Source organism: Chanodichthys erythropterus, chromosome 15, assembly GCF_024489055.1.
Source record: "Chanodichthys erythropterus isolate Z2021 chromosome 15, ASM2448905v1, whole genome shotgun sequence".
NCBI classification, from domain to species: domain Eukaryota; kingdom Metazoa; phylum Chordata; class Actinopteri; order Cypriniformes; family Xenocyprididae; genus Chanodichthys; species Chanodichthys erythropterus.
In genome coordinates, this window is record NC_090235.1 from 1,574,158 (window position 1) to 1,596,500 (window position 22,343).

At 41.5% G+C, this 22,343-nt stretch overlaps 2 protein-coding genes across 9 annotated transcripts in view; one reads left to right on the top strand and one right to left on the bottom strand.

Annotated features, from left to right (window-relative positions):
* The window catches only part of gsdmea (gasdermin Ea), a 31,858-nt gene extending 25,010 nt beyond the window's left edge, over positions 1–6,848 (top strand). For all 4 annotated transcript variants that reach the window (XM_067411174.1, XM_067411175.1, XM_067411176.1 and 1 more), the window contains 9 exons: positions 3,003–3,212; positions 3,350–3,542; positions 3,701–3,863; positions 3,964–4,084; positions 5,154–5,282; positions 5,456–5,583; positions 5,684–5,954; positions 6,034–6,107; positions 6,223–6,848. In XM_067411174.1, coding sequence (XP_067267275.1) covers positions 3,005–3,212; positions 3,350–3,542; positions 3,701–3,863; positions 3,964–4,084; positions 5,154–5,282; positions 5,456–5,583; positions 5,684–5,954; positions 6,034–6,107; positions 6,223–6,435 — 1,500 coding nt within the window. In that variant the 5' untranslated portion in view covers positions 3,003–3,004 and the 3' untranslated portion in view covers positions 6,436–6,848. The remainder of the gene's footprint in view (positions 1–3,002; positions 3,213–3,349; positions 3,543–3,700; positions 3,864–3,963; positions 4,085–5,153; positions 5,283–5,455; positions 5,584–5,683; positions 5,955–6,033; positions 6,108–6,222) is intronic.
* A 24-nt stretch (positions 6,849–6,872) lies between these two features.
* The window catches only part of pals2b (protein associated with LIN7 2, MAGUK p55 family member b), a 38,779-nt gene continuing 23,308 nt past the window's right edge, over positions 6,873–22,343 (bottom strand). For all 5 annotated transcript variants that reach the window (XM_067411180.1, XM_067411177.1, XM_067411179.1 and 2 more), the window contains 7 exons: positions 17,153–17,284; positions 16,968–17,064; positions 11,588–11,656; positions 11,028–11,189; positions 10,712–10,914; positions 10,388–10,516; positions 6,873–7,941 (listed from right to left, as the gene is read on the bottom strand). In XM_067411180.1, the coding sequence (XP_067267281.1) occupies positions 7,765–7,941; positions 10,388–10,516; positions 10,712–10,914; positions 11,028–11,189; positions 11,588–11,656; positions 16,968–17,064; positions 17,153–17,284 (969 nt within the window). In that variant the 3' untranslated portion in view covers positions 6,873–7,764. The remainder of the gene's footprint in view (positions 7,942–10,387; positions 10,517–10,711; positions 10,915–11,027; positions 11,190–11,587; positions 11,657–16,967; positions 17,065–17,152; positions 17,285–22,343) is intronic.

Sequence of the window (22,343 nt, forward strand, 5' to 3'; positions counted from 1 at the left end):
TGCTTGAGTCTGCTTTACTTAACTTAGATGCTGAGCAGCATTTTAATGTGTTAAGTGCAGCTTGGCTGGATAATTTGAACAGAGCTGCACCTTTTAAGGTGTATAAACCTAAACCCAAGTCAGAACCTTAGATAAATAAAAATATTTGCACTTTGAGACAAACATGCAGGAAAGTGGAAAGAAATTGAAAAAAGACAAATTATAAATCTCCTATGAAATCTTAAAGGATGCGATGTCTTCGTATCAGGGAGCTGTCATGAAAGCCTAAGGCTATTTATTTTTCGAATTTGATTACCAAACATTATTTTCAAATATTATTTTCTGTTATAAACTCTGTGTTATATCCCCCGTGAATCTCATTTCAGACCCTTCTGTTGCACTGTGTTAGAGTTTTCTGCATTTTTTCTGTGATAAAATCATAAACTTGAGGGACCAGTTATAGGTGGTAGACTTTGACATGTTTGAACATGTTAAAGTACCAGCCTCTTGGTCTACTTTGATAGTATTTTTTTATAATTAGTCAAGGAAATAATTGCAAATCTTAAACCTTCCTTGAGTCCAAGTGATGTAATCCATCCCCAATGCTTACTCTGTGGGTTCAGGGCTGGTGTCATTTTTAAATAAATGTCTACAAATTGGGTCTGTCCCAAAGTTGTCCACTGTTACACAGTGCATGGACGTGTTGCACTGTCTCTTCAATGTAAACAGCTTAGGAGGCTGAGGCTACATTCACACGAAGCCAGAGCTTTCCCTATCCGATCTTTTTTTTTCCTCGTCTCAAGAAATATCTGCATACACATGAAACCACTGAAAGTGAAATTTCATTGATATTTAAAATGACTCATATCATGAAATAAGACTTTGATCATACACTGCCGGGCCAAAAAAAAAGTCGCTGTTTGGATTTTAATAGGCAAATACATAAAAATCTATGAACATGATTTGGCACCTCTGAGTCCAAATCTTAATTTCATTGAAAGTCTTTGGGATGTGCTGGAGTATACTTTACAGAGTGCTCACCTCTTGCATTGTCAATACAAGATCTTGACCAAAAATGTATTTTGAGGTGTATTTCCATCTTGTATTGACAATGCAAGAGGTGAGCACTCTGTAAAGTCTCCTCCAGCACATCCCAAAAACTTACACTGAGGTTAAGGTCAGTGCCAATTCAGTCTTCAGGCTCCCTCCCAACAATTCTTTCACAATTTGTGCCTGATGAATCTTGACATTGTCATCCTGGAATATGGCCATGATGCATCTTAATACATGGTTGTTTAAGATATTAAAAGGTAGACACTCCACCTTTTAGGGTTAAAAGAACCGTTGTAAAACATATAACATGCTAGAAAAATAATAATCACTATAATAAAGATCCATCGATAGACTCTTAAGTATTTACCAATTAAAATCCAAACAGTGATTTTTTTGGCCGGGCAGTGTATCTCCCACCAATAATCGTGTTAAATAATCGTGATCGCAATATTGACCAAAATATTTGTGACTATGATTTTTGCCATAATTGAGCAGCCCTTGAGGGTAAGTGATGACAAAATTTTCATTTTTGTGTGAATTGTCCCTTTAAAAGTGGACAGCTGGTTATGAATCATGCACTCAGCCCCATTCATTGTAACTTAATTGACAAATTTACCATTACATTGTTGAAATTATTGTTTGGAATAACAGAAGGGTGCAACTAATGACAGAATTTCATTTCTGGGTGAACTATCTCTTTTAGAGATATGCAACAATTAATCGCGATTAATCATGTGCAAAATAAAAGTCTGTTTCCGTAATATATGTGTTCTGTGTATTATAATTATGTACATATAAATATACACACATACATGTATATATTTAAGAAATGTATGCATGTTTAAATAAATATATATATTTATATATATATATATATATATATATATATATATATATATATATATTATATTACATATAAATATAAATATTTAATATATAAATCTAACATTTTTCTTAAATATATACATGTTTGGCCACTGTTACACAGTGCAAGCACATATATTACGGAAACACAGACTTTTATTTTGCACATGATTAATTGTTGCACATCCCTAATCTCTTTTAAAATAATGAGCCTCAGAATGACATTGGAAACTTCTGGAAAGTTTGTTTAACATCTGTTGTTCATCATTCAGTAATGCTGTTTAATAAACACAACTGCCACTATACAGTAGCTTCATTGGTCCAGTGTCAGGGAAGTTCCCCCCAGTTTAAAATTTCCCCAATTTTTTCCTAGTTTAACCCTTAGAGCGATAGACTAAAGGTTTTATGCTGTCTTACTGTATTAGCATGATGAACCATGTCTGTAACACCCACAAGCCACCATTTGTAGTGAACCGATGCAGCTGAAATGCTATTTTCTGCCATTCACTGCATGTCTGATATTTTGATTTGTTGTGAGGTTTGATTTATTTCACCTTTCTCTAATCTCACTTAAACTATTCAGTTTATCTTCAGTCATTTATTCTCCTTTTTGGTTTTACTTCATGTTTTTTGGTAAGAAGCGAAAACGTCTTTGGTAACCAAAGTTAATTTGATATTCAATAGTATTCTTGACATTTATTCAACAGTGCTTCTGATCTGCCTGCATTGACACTATTTAAGAGCTGCCGTGCAGCCAAATTATGTACCAGTTATCAATGTAAAGCTGCTTTGACACAATCTGCATTGTAAAAAGCACTATATAAATAAAGGTGACTTGACTTGACTAACCAGTTTCTGCACATTTGGTGTATTTGAGGTTCATCGTGTTTGGTATCTTACAAGATAATCAGTTGTGGATTTGCATATTTTATGATAATTCTGTGGTTTCACAACAAATAAAGGATTGTGCAATCTAAATGAATCTGTTTACTGCTTTTATACAGTTTGCATTCATCATTAGGAACACTGCTTGAAAAAAGCCAATGAATAAAGTGTGCACATTTTACAATGTGGTTTAATGCTGCCTGTTTGTGTGTTTGTGCAAGGGATGTTTGATAGAGCGACAAAGAAGGTGGTCAAACAGATAGATCCTAAAGGCTCTCTGATTGCGACTTCCAGCCTGAACGATTCCAGAAAACTCCTCCCGCTTGCAGTGGTGCTGAAAGTCCAAAAAGGGTGGTTCTGGCAGCAAACTAAATACAGACCCACACAGTTCACTCTTAATCACCTGCTGGATGGGGAAGAAATTAAACCAGGTAAAATAAATAGTAAATACATATCTCAGTATGTTCTTGGCTTTAACAGATTTGTTTTGTGTTGGGCAAAAATTTGCATGAATGGAAATATTTTGATTCTGACCTTGTCCAAATTAACACCTCTTTGTTTTGAACAGTGTGTGTGGAGGAAGAGTTTGTGAAGTATAAGGGAACACACAGAAGCAACAGGTCTGGATCTGTAGAGTTGGGAGGTGCAGCTGTCAGCCTAAATATGAATGGACAGGGCATATCACAACTTCATTTATCTATCGGGACACTTCAGAAGGAATACGTGGATGTTCCGACACTAGTAAATGACTCCAAAGGAAGGTTAGGGAAAAACACTTTAATATGTATATAATTATATAAACAGTATAATAATTTAGTCAACCCATTTAAATGAATGGCATAAACATTGCACAGATAAACATTAATTAACAAATTAATAAACAAATTTGGATGAACTATCACTTTAATGACACCTGTAGGAAATTGGACCTCACGCACTCTTTGATCCAGCAGTCCCAAAAGAGAAACATAGGTTTTACAATCCTTACAGAGCGAATCTTCACCACCTGCGACTGCTCCATCTCTAGTAAAGAACTGGAGAAGGGTGGCTTCCATGCCATGTTTGGAACGGGCTGTGTTGAGGTTTGTAAGAAGTATGTTCAGGGATTGAACAGTAATGGGCAGGAGTTTAACTCATTGCATTAATAAATGTCCTTATCTGAGTGTTTCTATGGTGTTTCAGATGTACATGGAAGACACCGGCAAACTGCAGTATGACTCTGAGACTGTATTACAAATCCCACCGAACACCGTGATGGCTTACAGTGTCATTGAAATGACCATCGACAGTGACGGATACTTTGGTCAGTGACATTTACTGTATGTGGCTGGAAATATTATTATTATTAAATGTATTAATTCATATTGAATTCATTTTTTATTTAAATGTATCATTTTTTATACATTATTATTTCATTGTTTAATGCGTACCTATTATGCCTATTATTCATTGTTTAAAGGGGCCTATTATTTTTATTTGGCAAGACAAGTGTGTTTGTGATTGGTCGGAAATTTCGTAAATGTCACGCGCATTAAATGTCACGCCCGACGCCCCTGTGTTTCAATACGCTAATAGCACAACTCAACCAGGACCTGCCCCTTTTTTGTGTTTGTCTTCAGTATTAATTATTTAAATATGGAATATTTTGTCATGTACATTCCCGGAAGAAAACTCAAGAACTTCCGCAGCGTTTCAGAAGTGATCTCCGTCTACTCTACACATCCGAAAACGTGTCACATGACTGTTCATTCGCACTGGCCATGCACATACAAGTGTAAACAGTTGCCTCTTGCGCATGTAGGTAGCTGCAGTATTAAAAAAATGCTGAGTTTAACAGCATAATGGCTGCTAAAAACTACAACAAAGCCAGCAAAGATTGCAATTCAGTCTCCATGTTATTGTTTACATGGTCATCAAGCAGCCACGCCATCTTTTTCAAAAGTCTCCGTTTTAGTCCGTTTATACAGAAACGCAACCTTGGGGTTTTCAAACTAAAACGGGGTTTGCAGAAAGTCTCCATTTTCGAGGTTCAAAAACTTTGGCGTAGTGTAAAGGCGTAACCGTAGCAAAACTTATGCGTTTTTAAACGAAAATGCACTAGTGTAAATGGGGCCTCAGAGAGTCCAGAAACAGTCCTTACTGATTTAGAGAATAACCCCCTTTGGAGTGACTTTATGCCTTGTAACTTGCAGACCTTTTTCATGTTCAAACAGCAAAATTACACACTAAAAAAAGAAAAAAAAATACGTTTGAAAATGAAAAAAAAATACGAACCAAACATAATAGGACTCCTTTAAAAAACAGTTTGACAAGTGTGCTGTATATGTATTTGGACCTTCCATATCTAATTGTAGATTTTTGTGTGAGTTTAGATTTGTGGCTTGAGCCTTGTGGGCTAGAAGCAGACGACATTTCCCAGAATCCCTTTCCCAATTTATCAGAGGTGGATGGTCAACAGCCACTGATCCAAGAAGGTGTCTCACTTGACACCCTGAAAAATGGTTTGTTTTTTAGTTCCACTCTTCTGTGCAAGTGCAGTATGTGTGCAGAAACAGAAGTAAGATTAGTTTATACCCGTTTCCCTTTTTGAAGTTCCTGGTTATTAGGGTATTGCCACAATAATGAGACCCTTTAATATTTGTTTAAAGATATATATTTTTTGGTCTCTTTGCAGCACTTGCAGATGTTCAGACTAGCTTTTGTGCACTGGCTATCTTGTCTGCTGAGACACGCTCCTCCATCCTGCTTCTGTTGAGGAAAATTCTGTTGGACCGATCTGTCTTGTCAGCTTTAGTGGAAAGAGTGAGTGATAGTTTGAAAGGAACAATGCTTCCTAATATTATACTCATATTACTCATATTATCACTTATATCTCTTATTCCATTGTCTTTATTTCTTTCAGATTGTTATGTTAAGCAGTGATGATACTCCATGCTTCTTAACCAATGAGCTGTCTGAAAAGCAGAGCCAGATTGAGCCGTTTTTAGATTTACTGATGCGTGAACCACTTGACAAGAATGGACTTTCCACATCAGATGGATGTCAGATATCAACAGACAATCAGAATGGTTGTCACAACGCAGTATCCAATCAGAACGCATGTTCAACAAAAGCAAGCAAGCACAGCAAGGAGTTTATGAATGCCATGCAAATGCTGATCAGCGCTCTTGAGGGTTTGTACACCTAAACTCAGAGATATCTTGTGTACATAGACTTTCTGTTTTCACTCATATTCGTTCATTTTCTATTCAGAGATGACGGATGCTGGACAGAACCTTCTAGAACAGTTCTGCACTTCTGAAGGTCTCAGAAGTCTACAGGATTTAGTGAGTTTAATATTGTTGAATGCTATACAGATTCTGCATTAATGTTTGAGAAGTTAAAAACAAAATTACAAAAAATAAATGTAATCATTTAATTTTGTGTTTTTTGTATTCCTAGGTAATTCATCTGACTTCTAACACAGACACCATTCCTGTTTTCCTACAAAGTGACGATGAATTCCACAGAGTGGAGGCACTTTTTAAGTCATGTAATGTTTTACTAAAGAAAGAGAAGGACACATTAGCCTCGGAAATGACTTGCAGTGAGGGATTCCTCCCTGTGGTACTGTGCATTGCCATCCATGGCCTTGCTTCCCTAAGTGGTGCATGACATTGTTAATGCTTTTTCTGATGGCTAAAATGGCCAATTAAAGTGTGGTGTGTAATTTTGAAATTTTACCATTAGTAATGAAGAAATTAAACTTTGTGAAGACATCTGCTTGCTTATATTTACCCACTTTAATTCCATAATAATAATCCAAAAACAAATATATCTCCAATAATGTGCATTTAATCACAGATTTTAAATATTTATGCAAAAATAATATATTTATATATTTTCTATTTTCCCAGCCTATATAAATGTTAATATAAACCTTTTGTGTCATTTTGTTACTGTAAATATTTGTGGCATTTGATTTGTGTATCTCTCTAAAGATAAAGAGCGCATGTAAATATTTTCTCTAAAAGCTTCTATTTGATTGAATCATGCAGTTTCATTATTAATAAACGGAAAAAAGGAACAAAGAGTAACAATGGTCAGCCTGTTTTATTGCCTTGTTGTTGAGGTCTTGCAGACACAGAGACAAAAATACATTTGGCAGAAAGGTCATGACATTCTGGAACAAATTTTTGAGACATTCAAGAAAGAAAAAACAAGAAAATGGCTGAAATTAACAGGACTATTTGTTCAGTTCCTTAAAATGACTGAGGATCGTAAGACACAGACACAATGTGCAGCCCAATGTTGAACAAAAGACAAAACTGGCGAATGAAATGTTACAAAACACACTATAAATAAAACAAACTGCAAACATTGATATGGACTTTTGCATAAAAGAGTTACAATACTTCTCTTTTAGATATGAAGACAAGCAAACAAACGGTTAAGAGATGTAAGGGTCTATGTAAACAGTTTTATGGTTCATGGTTTTAGGATCTAAAATGTTCTAGATAAGCCCTTGGCCTGCTACACTCTTGTCAGTTTAGTCCTTCATTTGAGTATAAATCAAAACATCACAGTAGGTTCAGGAACTACAAAATGAGGAAGGAACAATGTAAAAATAACTACAATAATAAATTAAAAAATATGGCCTCTGATTCGCCAAGGCCGGTTTTAGTTTTCCTCGTTTTTCTTTTCTTCCAACTTCAAAAGATGTTACAAATAGAAAGATATTCATTAAAAACATACAAATACTAAAATAAATAAACACTCTTCCCTTTCAGTTCGAGTAGAAAAAATGTTGCATTGTGTGCACAAAAAAAGAGGTTGGGGATAACGGTACTTTTGTGGGAAATGACTCATTTGGTTGGTCATTCCAAACACGCAGCTTCACTCTGCCCCATATCAGTCAAGTTGGATACCAGTCATACACATACTGTACACACACACACACACACACTCAAGCACGCTTGTATGATGAGCTTCTAAAAAATGCCCTCAGTAAACCCAGCTCACTGGAACCCACTGCGGTTCAGTGCAGAGTTGGTCCACAGCTGACTGGAGTTTCTCAAACGCACAGTCTAGATTGTCATTGACAATGATGAGGTCAAAGTAGTGTCTGTATGCCCGCAGGATACGAGCGCTTTCATCTACGGTCTTCTTCAGGTCCACGTCCTATGAGAAAGAGAAACCAGAATTATTGCTTGAGTCAAGAGAGAACTTCTGATGTTGACACAGATGAACCAGATATTCATGAATCCCATTTGTAAAACTCAGAGGCATAGCAATCTTAGATTGAATTTCAAAAAATATTTATTATTCACCCCCCTGATTTTTTAGGAGTAATACACTTAACCCAAGTGCAACCCTCTGCCAGCGTTGCTTCGGCAGTGGGTGGGACTAACATGCAAGTGCTAATTCCATTGGCTAGTCATCTTTCACAATCCACATTTTCATGTCAGCAAATCACTTGGGCAAATACAGACAACGTGAATAACATTCAAGTCCTGAAAGGTGAAGCAAAAGCGCCTTGATTGCCCCCAGGTGGCTGGTGCAGTATAGGTCATAAATCCCGCCCCTCTCCATGAAATGTAATGGAACGTGAGACAAAGTAAACAATCAATTTACACTTTAAATATTTTTTTTTCAAAGACGGTTTCTGTACTTTGAGGCAGTGTTTAATCACACTGGTGTTAGTTCAAGTGTTCGTTCTTTAAATAAGTTTGGTTTTAGTTCTTAAAACGTGCATTAAAATTGGGGTTGAGACGTCATGATTGACAGCTGAGATTGACAGCTTCTCTGAGTGAAGCAGTCACTGAGGCGCCAACTGACTTTTTTTTGGGAACTTCGCGAGGAGATTGGAGCTTTAATTTTAATTTCTACATTTCCATAACTGTTTATTTTGGACCGACATAATGAGTTGTTCGGCGTATGGACGGGAACTTGATATCGCGGCCAGGGGCGTAGCACCAAATTTTGGGCCCTGGGTACAAACCATCTTGCTGGGCCCCTGTATCAAATACCATAGTGATACCAATGGGTGGGGTATTGCATTTTTATCATAAAAACACTTAAAATGTAAACAAAATAAGCCACACTCTGATTAATATATTTTTGTTTCATTGTCAAAAGTACTACTAACTTGCTAAAATATCCTTTATTGTCACAATACCCTTTTTAAAGTGTAGGCTAAGTACAAGTTAATTGCTGATTATTTGTCTGTTTAAAATAAATGCAGACTATAGAATCACAGGGTACACTAACCGCCAAACTAGACATCCAGTCTTTGAATTACGTTTTAAAATAAGTCATTTTCAATCATTAAGATGTGCATTAAACTGAGAACAATCCTGTACTTAATGTAAGAGCGTGCGCGAGCTAATTTGCATAACAATGCGGAAAAATAGGCACTAACGATCTGTGTTTTCGCGGGTGTTAGCCGCCTGCACTTGCCCCTCCCACAAGAAGCGGATTTCGCCTCGGACGCGCGTCAATTTCGCTTCAAACGCTTGTTTTTTACGCAAGCGTTTGAAAATGTTCAAGCGGCAAACTAGACGCGGTAGACGCGAATTTGGCTCTCTATTCGCGTTTGGTGTGAACGCAGCATAATGCCTTGAACATGAGCTGGCATATTGGGGACGTACATATTAATGATCCCGACTGTTACGTAACAGTCGGTGTTATGTTGAGATTCGCCTGTTCTTCGGAGGTCTTTTAAACAAATGAAATTTATATAAGAAGGAGGAAACAATGGAGTTTGAAACTCAATGTATGTCATTTCCATGTACTGAACTCTTGTTATTTAACTATGACAAGATAAATTCAATTTTTAATTCTAGGGCACCTTTAAATGCAGGCCTCACTGAGCCATCAGATTATCTTTGTGTCTTACGGGTGTGGAACGACATGAGGGTAATTAATGACAGAATTTTCATTTTTAAGTGAACTAATCCTTTAATATGCTGATCTGGTGCTCAAGAAACATTTCTTATTATTATCAATGTTGAAAACTATTTTTGTGGAAACCATAATAAATTTTTTTCAGGAATCTTTGGTGAATATAAAGAACAGCATTTTTTCGAAATAGAAATCTTTTGTAACTACAAAAATCTTTACAAACAACTTAATGCATCCTTGATTAATAAAAGTATTAATTTATTTAAAAACGAATTTTGACTGACCCCAAACCTTTAAAAGATAGTGTATATCTCATGTATATCCCTTATCTTAGAAAAAAAGCTACATTTACAACTGTATCTATAGGAAAATGCAGCAAGACGTAGCTCAGCTGTCAAATAAGGCCATCTGGTGCATGTTTAAATGGAAGAACAAATCAAAAATGTGCTCAGAATCACTTACAAGTAATTAAAATAGTCATGTTTAAAACTAGCATATTGCATGACAAAGAAGAAACCTGAGGTGTACCACTGACATAAATGTTGATGTAGATAGGTAGCACATCTTACCACACAGGAAATACCAATCAGGATGTGCTGCCTGTATGGCATATTTAGTGAAGCTGAACTAACCCAAAACCCTAACACTATGCAAATACATTGTGTGAGAAGGTCATCTTGAGAACTAGATAGCACCAGCCCAGGGGAAGCTGAACAGGACTCACTGTGAGTTGTTTGGTGGTGAGTCCAGCATCAACCACAGCTTTGTGCATGGCCTTCAGTGTATCGAACTCTGGAGCTGCGATGAACACAACGTATGGCATGAACTCTGCAGTTTTTAACACCTTCAGAGCCTAAGGACAGATGATACAAACATTTAAAAACAGTTCGAATTCAAAGATAAAACAGCCATATCTGTGCATATCAAGGGTTTTGTTTACACAATGGTTTATGGACCCAAAGCCTCTGATGTGTATAATATAATATCTCTGAATAATATGTCTCTGACTTTGAGAGCTGCTGAGAGATTAGCATGTCAAGACACTCACCTGAGGATTGACATCCAGGATACACGTACGACCTTTGTTCACCACCTCATGGATGGAATCGATTTTAGTGCCGTAGAGGTTGCCATCGTACTCTCCGTGTTCCAAGTACCGGCCCGCTTTGATGTCGGTCTCCATCTCTAGACGCGATACAAATCTATACGACTGACCATCTCGCTCGTCATCGCGAGGCCGCCGAGACGTATCTGTGATATAGAGACAGAAGAAAGACATGGGTAAACATATAGACAAGAAAGTGCTTTTGATTTTTTGTGTTTTATTTATATTTTGTATGTAAGAGTATTCCTTAGCCACTCACGCGGTACAGTGGTACCAAAGCGGGTGGGATGTAGTACAACTAGTCTATTTTTCAGGCTACGACGCCCAACTCCTTGTGCTCCAATCAGAATGAGGGTTTTCCTCTGAAATGGTGGCATACGTGCTACTTCCTCGTAGATCTGGAGCTCGTGACGATCAAACTCTGCAGCATAACCATAAAGGAGAGGAAACACAATGGATCAGTCAGATATAGTAGAATAAAGGATGCATACTTATTTTAAGTCAAAAAGCAAGAAGAGACTTTAAATGAAATAAATTAAATTAAGATGGGGGTCATATTCCACTTATTCTATAAATTCTGTAATTCAGAATTTTATTGTTATATATATTTCAGAATATTATTATTAAAATATATATTTTAAATATATTAAATTTAATATAATATACATTATTTATTGTGCTTGTGATGTTCGTTTGTTCTCTAAGTCTCTAATTTTAATAAAAAATTCTATTGTATTCTGTCAAGATAAAGCTTTCTAATTTTGATTGTTACATAATTCTATACTATTTTTATAAAACCACAAATTTGTATCCGTTTACCTGCATTTTTGGCAGTGAGGTACATCATCTTCTTCTTCTTTTTACCAGTTATTGTTCCACATAGGATTCCTAAAAAGAGGAGACAGAAGAGCCAGAGAGATATATTATGTAATGTAGTGGTTCCCACTTTTTGGAGTGCCGTACACCCTGAGGCATTTAACATCCTTCTGCGTACCCCTCTCTTCTCTCTTAGACTGCAGTCACAACCTTTCCATTAGATTAAGGGACAATAGTTGCCCTCTTGAATTGATTTTCAGGTGCATTTTTACCTTTATAAATGTGTCACAAAGCAACCCCTGGGGATCTGCTTTGGATAGCATGAGGGTTCTTTTGTGAGAAGAAATATTATGGCTCTACCCACAACAGCACTGTTGCACCAAAGATATATATAAAAGTCCACAAGTGATGGCATGAAGATATATACAGTGTATAAAAAAACCACAAAGATACTAAACTAAACTACAAAGTGTCAAAGAAACAAACTAGAAAATAAAGATTAAAAAATATATATACAAAAATATACACAAATGATATCTTCAATATACTTTTTTGAAGTGATTGCTTACGGCACTACTGTTGCACGTTCGCGTTTGACTTGGTTAAGAAGTTATAAATTTGAGTTTGGCCTCCTGTTTTATAGGCCAGACTCTGCCCCTTCCAAGGACATACCATTTCTTTGGTAATTAAAATCATCAATGTTCCATTAAACTTCACATATATACAATTGATACAGTTTTAAACACAATTCCTCATATAAACATAATAAAACATATAACCAAAACACAATAATACAAAGGACTGTTGTTCTCACATTTGTCAGTCTTTGAACACATACACTAATGGTTTTGCCCAACTTTGAGCATGGCATGCCGGCGCGGCACCAACAGTGACGTCATAAGAGGGCGCAGATCAATCACTTGGTTTCGCCTGTTCCACCAACAAGACTGACCAAGCTTGTGACGAACAACAAACAAACACGGAATACACAAGACATAAACAAGACAACATGCATGTGTTATGTAGTATGTATGATCAAGATATGACTGCAGCAGGGAAATGTAGTGTGTGAAACTGTCAATCGGCTATCAGGCCTGTGTGTGCACCCGCTTTACGACAACCAAACGGAGGGGAAATCAGCGTGGTGAGTATGTGTGTGTGTGAGCACTGTGTGTGTGTTGTGCGGTATGTGTGTGTGTGAGCACTGTGCCCAGCGGGAATGTCTGCTTTATCACATCACCTCCCCCTTCTCTCGGCCGTGTACTGTCCGAGTACTGCGACAGGTAGTCGGCAACCATGTTCTGGCATCCTGGTCTGTGCCGCACCTTGAATTTGTAGGGTTGGAGGCTTAGGTACCACCTCATTATACTGGAGTTGTGGTCTTTCATTGTCTGAATCCACATTAGTGCTCTGTGGTCTATGTCCAGATCAAACTCCTTCCCTAGGAGATAATACATTAGACTTTCAAGGGACCACTTAATAGCGAGACACTCCTTCTCCACAGTCAAGTACCTGGTCTCTCTGGGCAACCGCTTCCTGCAAATGTAGACCACTGATTTTTCTGCTCCTACTTCCCCGTAGGCCAGGACAGCCCAACTCCTGTGGCTGAGGCATCTACCTGGACCAGGAATCTCTGGTTGAAGTCAGGGATTTGTAGGACCGGGCTGGAGAACATCTCTTTGAGAGTTCTGAAGGCTGCCTCGCAGTCCTCGGTCCATTCAATAGGGCGCCTTGCTGGTCTCCTGCATTGGCCAGGTGATAACCAAGGCAACTGGTCTCCTGCATTGCCCAGGTGATAACCAAGGTAACTGGTCTCCTGCCTTGCCCACTCACACTTCCTGACATTGAGGGTAAGTCCTGCCACTTTGATTCGTCTCAGGGTATCTTTCAAATGTGTTCTAGATGTTCCTCCCAGGAGTTACTGAGATCACCATGTCATCCTGAGGTACCTCTCGATAAGCAAACAGTAGAAATGGGATCCATTTATCCCAGTCATTTCCCGTGTCTGACACAAACTTCTGCAGCATATTTTTCAGTGTCTGGTTGAACCACTCCACTAAGCCATCTGTCTGTGGATGGTATGCACTGGTTCTGATGGCTGTGATGCCCAACTGGCGGTGAAGCTGACCCATTAGCTGTGATGTGTAATTTGTCCCTTGGTCGGTCAGAATCTCTTCAGGGATTCCCACCCTGGAGAACAGCTGTACAAGGGCTTGGATGATCTTTGGAGTGGTGACGGAACGGAGTGGGAAGGCTTTAGGGTATCTGGTCACATAGTCACATATCACCAGGATGTATTGGTGTCCCGCACTGCTCCTCTCAAGTGGTCCCACAATATCCATGGCGATGCACCTGAAGGGAGTAGAGATAACAAGGAGAGGGTACAAGGGTGCTCAGCCCCGCTGGGACACAGCACTGGTCTTTTGACATTGCACGTGTTGCAGTATGTCTGTATGTCAGTGTAAAGTGAAGGCCAATGAAACTGTGAACTGATGCGAGTTCGCCAACAGTGACGTCATAAGCAGGCGCTGATCAATCGCTCGGTATGTATGATAGAGATATGACTGCAGCAGGAAAATGTAGTGTGTGACACTGTCCATGGGCTATCGGGGCTGCGTGTGCAACTGCTCCGCCGACAAGCCATCTTTGCACTAGAGTTGCAAAAGCTGTTTAATGCTGCTCAGAGCTGGCATTAATGCAATTACAATTACATATGTAGTAATGTTTTAAATGAAAAAGTTTCAGAGAGAAATATTAAATTATGGTAAAAACAAAGTGATACTTTTAAATATCAATCTAAAACCGCCACCAAAGTACCGCGAGAGCTAGAGCGGTACACCAAAGTACCGCAAGAGCGATCGGAGAGCATACGACTCATATGCCGATCTGTGCAGTGCTGATGCATTTCGAAAAAGCCGACTTTCTTAATGAGTGATTCATCAAGTCATTTATTCATTCAGTAAAGGAGCAAATGGCTATGAATGAGTCAAGAAACACAATAGTTCTGCTCTGATGGCTTTCATTGGAAATATTATTTTGTTCAATTCGTTGCAAAATAGAGCAAACAATACTGTGTTTAAAATGTAAGTCAGTTAATATTCTCTGGGTTTTTTTTTTATTGTTGTTGTAGGCCTATAAAATCAATGTCACATTTGCAATCGTGTGGATATTTGGGAACAATGCATTCTAATTTGTATATTATCAAAATTAAAAATAAGAACTCACACAGGGTAGGCTATGTTTCTGTATCGAAGAGAGTTTGAGTTTTAATCAATCTCTATGCACAATTTGTGTCTAGGCCTTTATTTGTTCTTCATGCTAGTAAGTGCTGAAACCCTACTTCTGCAAAAGTAGTACATTGTCGAGAATAGCAGTAATGTATCGCAATTTGCTGTGTGGATGCAGTCAGTTTTGACTGCAAAAGATGAGGTAATTTGATTGCATGTCAAGTATTTGACATTTTACGACAACTGCCATTTTCCTGTTTTTACACTGTTAGAAATACATGCTTAATTTATGTTATTTTAAGATAGGGTAGAATTAATTGAAAGGCAAATCTCAGCATTTTGTTCGCGTAACCCCTCTGTCAGTTTAGGAACCACTGATGTAATGTAATGTAGTTGTCCACTAGATGGCATTAAGTTTGTATTTTCTGTAGGCTTGCACTGTAATACAGTATTTCACAATTGCTAAAACACTAAACCCCATTCTCTGAACCCAATGCTCAGTGGCCTAAACCCATTTGTCGAATCAGTCACTTTGTAGGCAAAACCTTAAACAAGTTCAGGTAGTTAAGACACTGTTTGCAAATCTCATCCACTCTTTTTGCAAAACTCTAAACACATTCTTACTCACTAAAACACATTTTGCACTGTGTTGCAAAATGTTAAATACATGTGGCAAAAGTAAAACACAACTACAACACAGTTGTCATCCTTTAAACACAATGACTCAAAATTATTCACACTTATTTCTAATGATGTGATCAAATCAACTGTATAAAATATAGGTCAGTTTAGAGTGCACAGGTGACACAGGTGCTGAACGATGATACCAACAATAGATGGAAAAACAATCTGAAAAGTAGAGGAGGAAGAGTATGTGTAAGAGGATGATGAGGAGAAAGAACAAGGGGTGTGGAGACAAGGCTGTCAAGGCTGGATCCGGCACAGGTTTTTCCCTTTGCCTGGCAAGAGATGACATTGCCTGTGGAAAAATGTCCTCAACAATATTCAATAATATTCAAGAATATTATTGATCTGACAGTACTTACATTATAGGATGAGAACTGAACTAAGCTAGCCTAAATGATGACATCACTGTTTTCTGCAGAACTGCTTTACAGTACAGAGGAAAATAATTACAGTCATTTACATAATACTTGATGGTCTTTACAACGTAAGTGAATCAACACTGAACTGACTTCAGCTGAACAATGACACTATTTTCTTTTAGAGCTGTACAGACAAAATGAACCCTCTTCGCATTACCGATCATCATGTACCTGTTATCACTGTAAAGCTGCTTTAACTATACTATACTATACTATACTATACTATACTATACTATACTATACTATACTATACTACATTATACTAGACTATACTAGACTAGACTAGTATCTTTGTAGTATAAATTGCAATTGAAATAAAGGTGACTTGACTTGATTTAGGCCAGACCCAACATGAAGACGTGATGCTAAAGCAGAATGAATCTCTCACTGACTCTGAACTTTGTTTTTTGTGTGTGTGTGTGTGTGTGTGTGTACTGTATCATGCTTTTCATTTAGAGTTTTCTTTGACCTTTTAGTCATTTGCATTTAGACTGCTGTATGTTTGCAGTATGTAAGTACTGTATATACAGACATTCAATACTGTATAATATTGAATATAATACTGTACTTGCAGTACATACAGTGTACTTTAAATTCACATTACTTGTGATTTCTATACATTTTATGTAATGGCAAAATGTGTTTACTGTGTTACAATATACTTTTTTTCCCTGTAACCTTATGTTCTGGATGTTGTGTTTTCCATTATTTAATGTAGTGTCTAATGAATGATCTGTATGTGTTTATATTTTGCTTAATGTGTGTATGAACTGAAAGCTTTGTTTGATTTTGCCATAAGAGTCAGAAGTTGTGTGAAATTAGTTTGAAGATTGGATTTGTGTTTCATGTTTTGAGAAAATTGTGATGGTTTCAAGAAATGTGTTTTAGCAATTGTGAAATACTGTAATATACATGGAACAATTTGAGTGTATCACATACAAAAATGTACCATAGTTTTCACCAAGATACTACTGCAAAAGCATAATACATAAATATGGCATGTCATTTTGTTTCATGTTTTGGCAACAGTAGTGTGTTTAAGAGTATCACCTGCTCCATCAAGGTCTTTAGGAACAAATGCTTTCCTCTTTTCTTCCAGAAACTGGCTGGGAATCAACCCAGTACCTCCTTCCACCAGATGGCATGCCTGTCAATCAAAACAACATTGTCAGTAAAATTCAACCAACCAATGCAAATAAGTCAGAACAGGTCAGTAAAAACCACAATAATCATACCTGCCACCAGTTTGGGTCTTCTCTGTTGACAATCTGTAGGATATCACCCCTTTTGAAAGCAAGTCCCGCCTCTCTGCATGGAATTAGATTGTCACTGGCTGGATTGTAGTCAAAATGTGGCTGCACGTACACCTGAGAGAAATAAAACAGGTGGGATTAATCCAAACACTAACCAGCACTTAGCATGATTATTATATTCACTAATACAGCACATAATTTTTATAACAATCAGCAAATGACTTCTGAGAAAACGTCACCCACTCTGTCTCTTAGGAAAGTTTGAACCTGGGCTGTTCGGATTGATCCATGGTAAATAATATTAATATTAACATTAAAAAAAATAAAATATAAAATAATATATAAAAATAATAATAGTAATGAAATATCATAGTCCTTTTTTACACTTTAGTCCAACAAAATGAGGAGCATTAGGTATGTAATTGGAGCATAAGGATGTGCATTAGATGTGTAATTGATTGATTCAGCTAAACAAGTAAATTAAAACTTACTACCAATAATATATTTATTTCAACTAAGCAGCATTATTAGAGATAACCTACCCTATATCTTACACACACAAACTTGTATTTGATCAGACATCATGATCCGACAAGTATAACAACGTACTCGGTTACTAACGTAACCTCGGTTCCCTGAGATACGGAACGAGTACTGCGTATGGGGAAAGGTCTCCCTTTTTCCCCGCTGCTGAAGCCTTTTTCAATAACGCAGTGTAACTGCACCGTCATTGGTTCACTCATAGACAAGTTGTTGAACCAATGGCGGCGCGGCATAGCTGCGCGGCCTATGGCGACAAAGCGCGCGAATATTCCCGCCGAAATGGGCGGGGTATAGGGCTATATAAGCAGGCGTTTCGCCATAGGATTTCAGTGTCAATCGACTGAAGCGACGACCCTGAGCCGCAGCCTCGTGGCACGGCAAGTGACGCAGTACTCGTTCCGTATCTCAGGGAACCGAGGTTACGTTAGTAACCGAGTACGTTCCCTTTCGATACTTCACTCGTACTGCGTATGGGGAACGAATTCAACCACGCCGTGCCACGGCTGGGAACGATATAGCTTGCATTTGGCCACCCAGAGGGGGGGCAAAAAGGACAAGCGGAGGCAAAGCCTAACCGAACCCATGGTTACACTGAAGGAAGATACTTCCTATGGTGGCGTGAAGCGGGACCTGTTGGAAGCCGCTAATCACACCGACAGGACCCGAGCTTGTAAGGTCGGGACATCGAGGTGATAGAACCTGACAAAGGTGGACGGCGAAGACCAGCCGGCCGCCTCACAGATGTCTTGGATGGAAACTCCGTTGGACCAAGCCCACGAGGAAGCCATTCCTCTAGTGGAGTGGGCCCTGACTCCTATGGGGCAATTAGTGCCCAGTGAGGAGTAGCACAGGTTAATAGCATCCACTATCCAACGGGAAATGCGTTGTTTCGAGACCGGAGACCCTTTGGTGCGGCCGCCAAAACAAACAAAGAGCTGATCCGACAGTCTGAAAGACTGTGATCGGTCTATGTAGGTCCTCAATGCCCTGACTGGGCAGAGTAGCTGCAGCTCTGGTTCGTCCGCCGAGGGAGGAAGAGCAGAGAGCGAGATGACCTGAGCTCTAAACGGAGTTGAGAGCACTTTAGGGACGTAGCCATGCCTAGGTTTCAGAACGACCTTAGAGTCACCAGGCCCGAATTCGAGGCATGCAGGGTTCACAGAGAGGGCCTGCAAATCGCCAACACGCTTTACCGATGCTAGTGCTAGTAGCAGAGCGGTTTTTAGTGTTAGGGGCCTGAGGTCGGCTGAACCCATTGGTTCAAATGGGGCTCCTTTCAAGGCCCTGAGGACCAACGAGAGGTCCCAGGAGGGAATAGTGAGAGGGCGAGGAGGATTCAAACGCCTAGCACCTCTCAAAAACGGATCACGAGCCCGTTTCGTCCCACCGATTGGCCAGCAATAGGAGCGTGGAACAGCTGCAATGGCTGCTACGTAAACCTTAAGCGTGGAAGGGGAGCGCCCCATTTCCAAGCGTTCTTGGAGGAAAGACAGTATGGAAGATACGTCACTCTCCACAGGGTCTATGTTGCGTGTTGAACACCAATCAACAAAGACTGACCACTTCTGGTCGTAGAGGCGCCTCGTAGATGGGGCTCTAGCCTGAGAAATGGTATTTAGGACGTCCTCGGGGAGGCTAGTCGGCTCCCATCGAGGGACCAGAGGTGCAGAGCCCAGAGCTGCGGCTGTGGGTGCCAGATTGTTCTGTTTGCCTGAGAGAGGAGGTCCCGTCTCCAGGGGAATCGGCCACGGGGCTCTTAGAGAGAGCCTGAATAGCTCTGAGGACCAAACCTGGTTCCTCCAGAGCGGGGCCACCAGAAGGACTCTGTGCTGGTCTTCTCTGATACGCCTGATGACCTGGGGGATCAGTGCGATCGGAGGGAAAGCATAAAGGAGCGTGCTGGGCCATGTGTGGGCCAGAGCATCTACTTCCTTCGAGAAAAATGTTGGGCAATGAGAGTTGTCTTCTGAGGCGAAGAGGTCTACCTCTGCCTTCCCGAAGAACTCCCAGATCGTGAGGACCACTTGGGGGTGGAGCATCCACTCGTCGGAGGGGATGTTGCTCCGTGACAACATGTCCGCACCCAGATTGTTCCTGCCAGGAACATGAGTCGCTCTGAGCGACTGAAGCCTCGGAAGAGCCCATTCCAGCAGTCGTTTCGCCAGAGCGCATAAGCGGCTGGACGAAAGACCGCCTTGGTGGTTCAGGTATGACACCACCGTCATACTGTCTGACCGAACTAGAACATGACGTCCCGTCAAGTAAGCCTGAAAGAACTGAAGGGCTTTCATCACTGCTAGCATCTCTAGACAGTTGATGTGTAGATGGCTTTCCTCGTGGCTCCACGAGCCGAAGGCCGGTCTGCCCTCGCACACAGCGCCCCAGCCCAAGTTGGAGGCGTCTGTTGAGAGCACCGTCCTCCGTGAGACCGCCTGTAAGGGGACTCCGCGTTGGAACCATACTGGATCCATCCAAGGTTTCAGGGCTAGAAGACAGGCCCGATTGACCTTGAGACATAGGCGGCCGTGCCGCCATGCGCTGGGAGGAACCCGGAACTTCAACCAGTACTGAAGAGGCCGCATCCGAAGAAGGCCTAGCTGCAGCACCGGGGAGGCGGAAGCCATCAGCCCTAGCAGCCTCTGGAAAAACTTCAGAGGGAGATAGGCTTTGTTCGTGACAGATGCCGTGAGCTGCTGAATTGCCAGGGCGCGCTCTGGCGAGACTACTGCCGTCATACGGACCGAGTCGAAAACTGCTCCCAGAAACGAAATTCGTTGAGTGGGGCATAGCGAGCTCTTGGCTAAGTTGACCCTGAGACCCAGGCATTGTAGATGGCTGAGGAGCACGGATCTGTGGCGTTCCAGCTCGTCTCGCGAACGGGCTAAGATGAGCCAGTCGTCGAGGTAATTCAGAACCCGGATTCCCATCTGTCTCAGAGGGGAAAGCGCCGCGTCCATGCACTTGGTGAAAGTGCGGGGAGCCTGAGACAGCCCGAAGGGCAGGACCGTATATTGGTATGCCACCCCTTCGTATGCGAATCTCAAGAATCGTCTGTGACGGGGGTCTATCTGGATGTGAAAATACGCATCCTTCAGGTCCAGCGAGCAGAACCAGTCCTCGGGGCAAATGTGCGCGAGGATCTGCTTCAGCGTCAGCATTTTGAACTTCCGTCTCATGAGGGAGTGATTCAAAAGCCTGAGGTCTAGGATGGGTCTGAGACCGCCATCCTTTTGGGGACCAGAAAGTAGCGACTGTAAAAGCCTGTCTCGCTCTCTGACGGAGGAACCCTTTCCACAGCTCCTTTTTCCAGCAACGACATGACTTCGGCCCGGAGGACATGAGCGTCGTCCGGATTGACCGATGTTTGAAGCTCCCCGGCGAAGCGGGGGGCCGTCGTGCAAACTGGAGCGAGTAGCCCTGGTTTACGATCCCCATGACCCATTCTGACACATCGGGGATGGCCTGCCAGGCCTCGGCCCGAGTGGCTAGGGGTTGAATAATGTTGGGTGACAGACCGCCATTGAGAGGGTCGTACACCGCGAGGGGTGGAAGAGGAAAATTTGCTCTTTTTGTGATGAGGTAAAAATTTGTCCGCCGTGAAAACGGCGTTTGGAGTGGGCGCAACAGGTGTGGGCCCAGCTGTCACTTGGAGTATGTTTCCCACGCCCGGAAATAAACGAGGCGGAGGGGAAATTACCCGTGGGAGCTTTTGGGGTGGTCCGGTCGTAACGGGACGGTCCCCCATCCTCTTCCTGTCCGACGAATCAGGACGACTTCGGAGGCACCGGGTCCAGCACAATCCTGGGCCGGGGTCCCTGGCGCCTCGGGAAGGGAGGGCGCTTCGCAGGGCGCGAGCGCTGGCGATGCTCCTGGGGCGGCGCTGCCTGTGTTGCAGGTGGGGCTGGTTTGTTCTGCTGAGCCGGCGCAGTCCTGGGGCGGCTAGACGCAGAAGCGGAGCTGGAGCGCTTAGGCAAGAAATGCCTCATAGCCTGAGACGATTTCTGCGCGGCAGTAAAGCGCTCAGTGAAGCCATCCACTGCAGGCCCGAAGAGACCAGAAGGCGAGACCGGGGCGTCTAAGAAGGCCGTCTTGTCTAGGTCTTTGATCTCCGTTAGGTTGAGCCACAGGTGGCGCTCCAACACGACCAGGCTGGCCATGGAACGACCGATGGCCTGGGCCGTAGCCTTCGTAGCTCGCAGGGCAAGATCCGTGGCGCTGCGGAGATCTTTGAAGGCTGGCGCGTCGATTCCAGACTCATCCAGAGAGCGGAGGAGTTTGGCCTGGAATGCTTGAAATATGGCCATGGTGTGGAGCGCAGAGGCAGCTTGGCCCGCCGAGGTGTAAGCCCGTCCAGCCAGAGTAGAGGTGGTCCGACAGGGCTTGGAAGGAAGGGCCCTCTTCGTCTTCCAACCCACAGCCGCGGGAGGACAGAGGTGAGCAGCCACCGCTTCATCTAGGGGTGGCAAGCGCTCGTATCCCTTCTCCTCGGCGCCGTCGACGGCGGTGAGGGCGGAGCGGTGCGTAGTGTGGAGGCGGGCAGAGTAAGGAGCGCGCCACGACTTCGTCAGCTCTTCGTGGACCTCAGGAAAGAAGGGCGCTGAACGCTGGCGAGGTGCTTGGCGGCGGCCTG